This window comes from Dendronephthya gigantea, unplaced genomic scaffold, assembly GCF_004324835.1.
Source record: "Dendronephthya gigantea isolate DGI-Jeju-01 unplaced genomic scaffold, DenGig_1.0 000103F, whole genome shotgun sequence".
NCBI classification, from domain to species: domain Eukaryota; kingdom Metazoa; phylum Cnidaria; class Anthozoa; order Malacalcyonacea; family Nephtheidae; genus Dendronephthya; species Dendronephthya gigantea.
Window position 1 is genome coordinate 806,513 of NW_021163113.1, and position 10,415 is coordinate 816,927.

The window sequence follows — 10,415 nt, forward strand, 5'->3', positions numbered from 1 at the left end:
CTCGTGCGACAATTCAAAACGCTTTACGGCTAACACTGATTTTCGATGCCTTATAAACTCGCTTATGGGCATGCGTCCGACAAAAACTGGAATCTTGCTCAGGCGCTTCCGGAACTGGAATCACAATTAAGAGGAGAATGTCCGGCCCGTGAGTTTGTCGACGCTTCGTTTCGCTTGTGCTACCGGACAAACGTATATAATTATAGAAGATTCCTTAAAGAACATTCGCAGAGAAATCGCGATGATTACTTTCGCTTTTCTTCGCCGAAAATTTGATGTGCAGAATCGGAGAAGTGGAAAGTGGAAGCTACACCAGTAATGAGTAATGAAGAAACTGATTACAACGATATCGTATGATCAGGCATATCCACTGTTGTTCAACGTTGGCTACCACCTGTCACAAGGCGTTTATGGAAAGCTATGGGAAAAAGAGTATTTTATGCGCACTATGATTAATGCAGTATTTGTTTAAAAGTCGCGTGGGCAAACCGCATGATTTGAAAATACTCCGAATTAGACACGTTGTTTGTTACGATAAATTATTTTCAACCAAATCAATATCAGAATCAACATGCATGCACCTCTCTTGCATACCAGGCAGGTAGAATAATAGCAATGCACCTCATTTTTGCCGAGGGGAGCGGAAATTAAGAAACGGTAATATATTTTACCACTGCATTTCAGATCAGTGATAAAACTCTTAACAATGTTTTTTTGCCACGAAGTACCTAATAGAAATCATATGTTTTTTTCATACTAACTCTCTTTCGACTCCGGCTTAGGTCGAAACGCCGGGACTCAGAAAGCGTTTTGTCTATATTTTGGTGTAGTTAAATAATACGTATCGAATCGGCCATTGGAATCCAATGAATGTTGACTATATATGTAGCTATAATCAAAGGGTGCTCTGATGTTTTAGAATGAATGATTTTTGAAAGTATTGTGAAATATTCCTGATAGGAAGCAGCGATGACGCCAGAGATAAACGTATTCATTATAAAAATTCTAATAAAACTGCCATTTTAGGGTTGCATTTAGACTTTTAGCCGCGTATATTTATACCTTGCATCAGTTGCATGGGCAAACAGAAAAATGGCAAAGAGCATTCTTTGTTAATCGGAAAAGCCGAGATTATCGCTTTAGGGTGTTAAAATCAATAAGTCACATGCTTGTTTTTGGCCGGCATAACGACTGCATACAAGAAAGAGCGAGCGAACAATGTCGTTCGAAACGTCCAGAAATGTTTTGCGTATGAAGTTAATTAATCACTTGCCATCCCACTTTCAAGAAAGAGCGAGCGAACAATGTCGTTCGAAACGTCCAGAAATGTTTTGCGTATGAAGTTAATTAATCACTTGCCATCCCACTTTCAGTTTAGAAAGTAATTGGAAGACGCTGCTATACGCTACTCCCTGGTTCATTAAATTGGAACGTACCCAAAATCTTGTAGGGAATTTTAAACAATCGGCCCTTGGTGTCACAAGACTTCTTTCAATACCTCAAAGTCCAGCATCTCAATCGTCTAAATCTTTGTCTTAATCTTATGTAAGCCGAATCATGTGAACAGCCCCTTAGGCTTACTCGCAACGAACTTCATTCACATATTTCAGAAATCGACTTCTTTCAATGAGACACTTGCAATTTTTGCTACGATTTCAATATGTGTGATTTTCTTCTTTTGATAGATATGAACGAGTGAATTAGTTACCGATGTTCAAATAGGAGCTCGTACACATCCCAGCATTCGTAACTTATTACTCGTTCACATCTATCAAAAGAAGAAAATCGCAATAAAATCGCCAGTGTAAACAGGCCTTCACAAGTAAGTAATTAGTTACGCCTCAACCCTTATCACTTTAGTATATCTTTAACGTACTTGATAATACTACTCAAGCAAGGCCGTGAACTAGCAGAAAATTCGGGATTCTTTCGTGAACTGAAAAATATAGATAATGAGATTATATAATCGCATCAAGGCCATTTTTTGTGTTCTTCTGACAGGTTTTTATCATCTTGTTATATTGACTATGTTTTCATTTATCATCTTTGCGATGGATTGGATGGGAGGTTCCGGAGGAGGGGTTGTGGGGAGTGCTTGGGGAGAGGGGCTTTGATCTAAGGCTCTGAATCGTCGTTAACACTACAAGTTTTAGGGCGCTTTCCTTTACTACGGAAAAAACGGCCAGACCGGTCCTGTTGTATTTCGATACAGACAGATTACTGCAATTTTAGAGCATTTCAAGAACTCTCTGCATTCAAGTATAGCGTTATTTACACCTAACCTGCACGGGAAATGCTGTTTCACCGCTATATTCTTAACAAAATACTGCCCTGATTTTGGCCGCTTAATGGAAAGCGCGCCCTTAGTTGGAATCTATAGCCGCCAGTATTCTAAAACCTCACTCACACTTACACTCGAGTGGAATATATTGATCTTGTCGAGTTTGTTGTTCAAGTTTCCATGGCGGTATTTCACCTGATCTGAGCCTGATTCACCCTTGTTTTACCCAGAATTACTTCACTGCTATCATAGCATTTTCACCTTGGTCAGTAATAACGAAAATTCTATGTCACGCTCAAAAAGTGTGCATGAGGGTGAGGCAGCTTTCAAAGTTCAATCCAATATTCGGAAAAGCTGAGCAGTCTCAGGTAAAGTTCAGTGAAAGCTTTCAATAATCAATGATCAGCAGCCAACAGCCACAGCTAATTTGAGACATTCTGTTTGACACTCGATTTGACTTGTAAATTGTATATAATGAATTTTTCCGCTCGCGTATTCAAATCTTTTCACCTGCCTCAGAAACGAAAACAAATTTTTGGAGATTGTGTGTGACTGAATTTTAGTGCGAACCTTGTGAGAACTGAATCAATCGTGAGAATCTTGCGAAAATTTTAACCTTCCATTTGAAAAATTTGCCTCGCCTCTGGCCTCTCCCCCCCTCCACCGTTGACGTTCAAGGTGCCTCTTCCCTGTGGCCGATCTATTGTCGTTAATGTTATCAAAAATCGTGGGCTCCAAGATTTTAATATTTAATACTACTTACATCTAGGCAAACAACAATGACGGTGAAAAAAATTGTATAGTTTGACTAAAAACTTTCCCTTCTCGGTATTCCTAACACGGGGCCAGTTGTATAATACAACCTGCCACATATCTCTATATCCATTAACTCCGTTCATTATATTTCTGCAACGTAAATTAATTGGAAAGCTTGTGCTTTGTAGTAAATTATTAAGTATAGTTACTGACAGAAATGCCAATCAAAGTCGTGCATTAAACTACGATTTAACTGCCTAAAATGTAGTTGATAAAGAGTTTTCATAACCTGTCCCATGTCTACAATGTGTATATCTGTATTCATTATGTATTTTGGTTTGCATTTAAACCATCCATTCTCCAGATCTCGCGCTCCAGTACCTTCGCGACGAGTCCGGATTTTGCATTGCGTCATTCGGCCGGCCATCTGCCGTTCATCAATCAATGAGCTGCTGATTCACAAACCGATGCAGCCAATCAGCGCACTCGTTGTAATCCGTAATGACCAGCTCATGAATTGTAGCGCTAATTAATTACATGCTGTTACGATATAGGAAGTTGATTGAACTTGCAGATCAGACTAAGTAATATATTTGTTATTAGCCTTTTAAAAAAGATTCAACTGAAATATAAGAACTTCACAACACAAAACACCAAGTGTATTCCATGCGTACTAATTACTCTCATATTTTTTTAAATTAAAAAATCCAAGCTGGATAGCTAAGATTTTGCGGAGTTTCTTTTTGTGTCGCCAGTGAATATTTAATTAGGTAATTTGTTTTGACCAAGAATAAAGAATTGAATGTGAAAAAGACATATGTTTTAAAAATTTAACGTTCATTTCACATATGAAGTCGCCTACAAAGTTTCAAGGGATGTTTTGGAAGTATAAATTAAAGATGATTGCTTCGAAATCTTTCCACGATAAGTTAAATGATATAGATAGTCTTCAACTGATTTCTTAGCCCGGCAAATGTCATAGTACAGTCAGGCAAAGCATCACTGTATGCTACCACAAATGATTTATAGGCCTACATAGAACTCGCTTGTCAGTCCAGGATTATTTCATTGGACTGTTACTTTGTTAGTCTTTTTGAAATGAATCACTGTAAATTTTTTTCTGCGCGTGTCCTAATGTCAATTGTGTGTGGGGGAGGGGTGGGGGGCAAACAATACGCTAGGAAATCTTCTTGTTTTGACGATGTCTACATTTGATATCAGTTATTCAATTTTTGAGACAAAAGGCATGCCGAACCATGGAATTATTTCCAGACCATTGGTCCTGATGGTGATTATGGAATATTATTATATTTCTGGAATATTATTCAGTTTGTTTGGCTTATTTTCCGAAAAGAAATCAATTGACGGCTCAGTGGATGCCGTCAACACAACTCGCCACTTTTTATTTGCCGTATAAGGGCGTCTCCCTTTATGCGACCAAAATGGCTGAATTGAAATAGAGTATTCCGTTAAAAATATAGGAAATATAGGAATAGCAGGAAACCGCATTTCCTGTACCAGGCAGATGTAAATTACGATATACGTCAATGCAAAGTTCTTGAAACACTCTAAAAAATCAGTAACTGTCTGTACTAAAATGCAACAGGACCGGTCTGATCGTTTTTACCGTATAAAGGAAACGTCCATATGCCCGAACGATGAGGAAGTTTTCATCTTTTTTTTTCGTAATCAAACGAAACCGGCAAAATTATGCACGGCTAAAGTGATCAATAGCGATAGTATCGCCTTAAAGCCCTTAATAACAAGAACCACATACTGAGGGAGTGATTTTTTAGGCCAATAGCTCCTGCGTGATTTCTCGAGCCGATTTTTGCACATTTTGAGGAAAAAAATTTAAAAAATTGTTAAAGACAGTTCACAGCCGCTTCTGCGCATCGGTTCTGCTCATAACATTGGAGGACGCCATGTTTAGAAATTGCCCATATTTTGTATGTTTTCCCGTTTTTTTGAGCATAAACTATTTCTTATTCGTTTAGAAATATTGTGAACTAAAATTGTAATATATATTCTGACAGGACAGGATATTTCAAGAGATATAGTGATGTAAACTAGCTGCGTTTGTTTACATTACAAACTGTAAATAAAACTACCTTTGGCTTTGAGCAAAATCTAGTTCAATGTATTTCCAAACGATAACTTTTGCATAATGCTGAATATGAATCCAAATTGACTCGAAATATACATTTTCAATTAAAAAATTTGATGTATTTTAATTATTATGCACTCTTTATTCACAAAAAACTTTTGTATGACCATAGGCGTAGAGTATGGGGGGGCTGAGGGGCTGGAGCCCCCGGAGAAATCTTACAAGGGGGGCTCAGCCCCCCTAGAAATTTTCCAGAAAGTAATATTTGCATCAGAGCAATGTTGAATCTTTGAAAAGGCATCCTTACATACACATGAAACAGTATTATCATAGTGAATATAATAATATATCAAACAACTCGGAAAAGCAATTGCAAAATACAGAATTTTCGAGTTATAAAATCATAAAATACATGGCAGCTTGTTCATTTTATCTTTCATTAGTTTTTCTACCCACAACAGGTCATAATCATTGGTAAATATTTTCTCCGCCTGTCGGCCATATAAACCATGACTACCGATGCAACTATATATCAAGAGGAAATTTATTGTAAATTTAACTGTATCTAATGTCAGAAGGTGTTGCTAGCTAGATATCATGTATCTAAAATTTGAGCCCCCCCAGAGGCTCAAAATAAAACTCTACACCTATGTGTATGACAATTTTATTCTGTACCAGATTCATATTTTTATTCATTATTTCGTAACTAAATTTCTAAATTTACTGATTTTGAAATGCTCATTCCAGCTGTAAAGACCAGTGACGAATTTTCCTAATTTTGAATTTATGTGAAAGGGAAATTAATATAATAATCTCTTCAATGACAAAAATAGTTTGTTTATTTGTCGACTGGCTATCAAGATCAACCCTTATATTCTCCCAAAATGAAGTATTTCCGTTTTGCCGCCTAATGTGCACATCAATTATGGGCTCATCAATTCAAATTTTCCTTTTCTGCGCTGTGATTGGTTAACAAGGTGTTCGATTGTTTCTAAAAGGACGCTGAGAAATCCTTGAAGAAGCCATTATTAGTGCAAGCAACTGTTTGGATAAGAGTTTCTATATATTTTCATTTAAATCATCAACATGTCAGCCCGTGGAGGTAAAGCAGCGAAGCGCATGAGAAGCACTCGCTCTCAGAAGGCTGGCCTGATCTTTCCTGTGAGTAGAGTGCATAGATTTTTGAGAAAAACCACGCACCATTATCGCATAGCTTCGGGCGCTCCAGTGTATCAAGCGGCCGTGATGGAATATCTCACGGCAGAGATTCTCGAGTTGGCCGGTAATGCCGCAAGAGACAACAAGAGATCAAGAATTATACCCCGACACACCTACTGGCAATCGCGAACGACGACGAACTTCACAAGGTATGTTTTGACCACCATGTGCTTGAAGTCCTTCGACCTTCTCTTTGACTATTTCGTTTGCCTTTGTTTCGCTTTAGTCCTTATTTAGAAATATTTTAACCTTTGTAATAATCAAATATCCCGATTCATCAAAAACCGTCCCACTTCGGATGTATTTGCAGCGATTTTGACCCTATATAAAGCGATCTGGAAAATGCCTGGTCAAAACCTTTGTTGCAGCTGCTTTGAAAAATAATCACTGTTGGTGTTCCCGCGCAAAATTTTGAACGTGGCGTGGTCGGACCCAACACTTGGCCATTGGTATTTAGGAGAGACAATCAATAGACCACAGTCTCCTTTTGTTAGGAAAAGTTTATATTAAGTTAAATTTTTGGGCTCTAGTGTATTCATTGCAAGTTATTTTCTAAAATATCAAAATTTTAGGTGAGGTTTTTCTATCAACAGGAAGTAAATTATTGCCCCATATATAATTACTTGGCTGTTGTAGATTATCGATGATAGAGTGAGCTTCAGTTCTTATAGGCCCAGCTATCGACACTGATTCAAGTTGCAAAATTGTTGCAAAGATTCAGCAAACTTAAGTTAGGCAGAAAAAGTTTAACCGATGAAAATATTTTAGTTTAATTTACACAATTCTAAGAGCACTTACCTGTATATAATAGTGATTATAGTATATTAGTTCATCTAGACTGAGCTGATTTAGGGTAAAAAGAGATGGATTTTACACAATTCCTAGAGCCCTTATCTGGGCTGTGCTGGTTTAAGATCAAAACACATGAATATAGGTCTCAGAGAACCATGTACTGACATTTTGTGGGCAATTTGTATTTAAAATGTACAATAAAAGTAGGGAGTGATGGCATAATATTCAGTGCAGGAAGCCTTTGTAGTTGACAAAATATTCACCACTCTTTTCCAACTCAAAAAGATCAATCTTTGTTGCAGCTTCTGAAAGGTGTGACCATTGCATCTGGTGGTGTTTTACCAAAAATTCACCCAGAACTCTTGAAGAAAAGAAAGGGTGGCAAGTTGTATACTCCGGAAGAACTGAAGGCAAAGATAAAAAAGAAGGAATCAAAATCAACTCCCAAGAAGGCAGCCACACCAAAAAAGCCTGTGAAAAAAGAGGCATCAACTCCAAAGAAGAGTGGCAAAGCAGCAAAAAAAGATGCCAGCAATGATTTAGGACCAGGATTCACATTGCTGTCTGAGAAAACATTGTTCTTAGGACAGTCTCTGTGTGTAGTGCAAGGAAATATTGCAGAGATTGATGTTGATGCTATTGTTCATCCAAGCAATGCAAAGTTAAATCTGGCAGGAGAAGTTGGTAAGCGAATGCAGTAATTATTTCTATTGAAATCATAGAAGCCTTTTAATAATAACACAGGTTGGAATTGCACAAAGTCTGATTAGTTTAACTTATTAAATAGCATTATACTGACATTATACTTGATATTAACTTTAGGTAATGCACTGAAAAAGGCTGGTGGTGAGGCTTTTGAAGAAGAAGTGAAAAATTTGGCAAAAGATAAGAGTCCCTTGGAAGTTGCTGATGGTAAGCACAATTATTAGTTTAGATTGGACATTATGGGGAAATATTTGTGTTCCCTGCTACACAAATTAGCCAAGAAACCTTAAAAAATTTAGGAGCCTTAAAAGCTAGTTTTGGCAGAAGGTGTGATGGCATGTATTACTCTTGTAAAGATTATTTTTAACAAGAATTTTCTTGTTATTTTAGCTGCCATTTGCCAAGGACATGGTTTTCCTGCCAAATTTGTCATTCATATAAACAGTCCAACTGCTTCCCAGAAGGATGCCCTGGCGAAGATTGAAGAAGCTGTGAAGAACGTTCTCACTCTTGCCGATGAGAAAAATTTGAAAAGTATTGCTCTGCCATCAATTGGAAGTGGAGCGTAAGTAGATTTTTTTACATCACATTGAAGAATTAGTCTTAGATATGTTATTGTTTGATAAATTTTTTGTTGGTTAAATTCAATGCATTCACTCAAACCAAAATGCCATTAGTTTACATTTGGCCTTCTTGTATCATTACATAAAGAGCTTAAATATAAAGGAATATTTGGGTTTTCAAACCTTGTATTCATTGTGTAAGCTTGTTTAAAAAGGTACTTTGTATATTTACAAAACCGAAACCGGCAAAATTAAAAGCTAAGTATAAGTTTTTAATATGATATTTAATTGCTTTTAAATTTATAGCATAAAAGCCTATAGCATAATTACAAAATTTAAACTAGTTTAACAAAGGATTATGAATGACAATAGGTTACAAATAAATAAAGCGTAGACTGTGGATTTGATTTTAGTCCAGGTCATCTTAACCACATGTGAGATCAGCTGGAATATCTTGCGTAAATTGCATAAAGATATTTGTGCATACATGGCAGGGATTTTCCTCTGTTAACAACAAAACATTGGTTGTTGATTATGTGTATCTGGTTTTGGATTCTTCTTCCTCCTTGGAACAAGAACTTGACAATTCATCGCCAGCAACACAGTCACCCCTTACCTCGCTTTCTCCCTTGCAGAAAACCTGACTTGAAAGCAACCATTGTGCAAACAACCTTGAAGACGATCTCCGATTACTTTGTCACTGTAATGGCCTCCTCTTTAAGACAGATCAAATTTGTCATGACCAAAATGGAAGATATTGGAACATACACCACAGAAATGGCCAAACTTGATGCTTGATTTAGCAAACTTGTGTACAGTCTATATACTACATTATTATTATTATGTCTTAGTTTTTACCCTAATCACTGTAATTTTTAGAAATGGTGAACTCTATTGCTTCTTATTGACAATAGGCATTATATGATATTCCTCTGAGAATAATAGCTGATAAAGGTTTTATCTTTAACATTTTTTTGTAGAGGTTGACATTCTGTATACTTAGCCTACATTTTTATTCACTTTGAAGAGAAGAGATCTGTGTAATGCCAAAATCTTATTTTGCAGTTTGTGTATATAGCATTAAGTCATTTTTTCACTTTATTATTCAGAAGTAATTTTAAATCAAGTTTAACACATGCTGATCTGGTGATTCTGTAGAATGCCTGAAATTTCATTCAGCAAAAACCTTGACTATTTTATTAGCGGATCCCCAAATAAAATGTTCTGCCCTTAAAAGATTAATTAATTACAGCTGACCTTTCTCAACTGGCACTGGTAATAATTCCATGTCCAGTAAATCCTCAATCCGGGATTAGGATTAGAGTTAGGATTCAGTTTTTATGTTGATTAGGATTAACCCTACCTAATCTTAAATCTAATCCAAAGTTAGTCTCAAAGAAAAAAAATGGTTTATTTCTAATAACTAGGCATGGAATTTTTACCAAAAACGGATGCTTAAAGTTTAATCCAGGTATTATTAATATCGGGTTTTTTCTTCGCAAAATCTAAAAACTACAATATCTGAAAACGTAGCAGACAGTTATAGTTTTGTCAACGTTTTCTTTCAGGAATAAACTTCCAAAGCAAGCCACTGCAGAGGTGATCCTTCGAGCTATTTCCGACTATTTCGTCTCTGTCATGGCTACCTCGTTAAAAGTTGTCTATTTTGTCCTTTACGACAACGAGAGTATTGCTGTTTACACATCTGAGTTGGCCAGACTGGATGCATGAAGCATAAAAAACGTAACATTCGTCTTTTAACAATTAATTTGATGTCATATAAACCATAAATATTTGAATTATTGTATTACATCAAAGTGATATGATAGAGAAATCCGCCGATATAAACTGAACCGTGAGTATGAATTGTAGATTTCTTGATAATTTTAGTTGAAGAAAAATAGTCTATCGTAAATATTGTGATATTTAACACAAAATTCAGTGTAGCAAACTCGGTATAATGAAATTTATTCATCAATACAGTCCTCAGTTT

The 10,415-nt window shown here is 36.4% G+C and overlaps 1 protein-coding gene across 1 annotated transcript; it reads left to right on the forward strand.

The window, feature by feature from the left end:
• The first annotated feature begins 5,951 nt into the window (after positions 1–5,951).
• Positions 5,952–10,356, forward strand: LOC114534567 (core histone macro-H2A.1-like). The gene is given in 6 exon segments (XM_028556029.1): positions 5,952–6,471; positions 6,474–6,511; positions 7,457–7,838; positions 7,977–8,066; positions 8,250–8,424; positions 9,991–10,356. Coding segments are annotated over 6 exon segments (1,089 nt in total). The 5' UTR covers positions 5,952–6,230; the 3' UTR covers positions 10,154–10,356.
• The last annotated feature ends 59 nt before the right edge of the window (positions 10,357–10,415 follow it).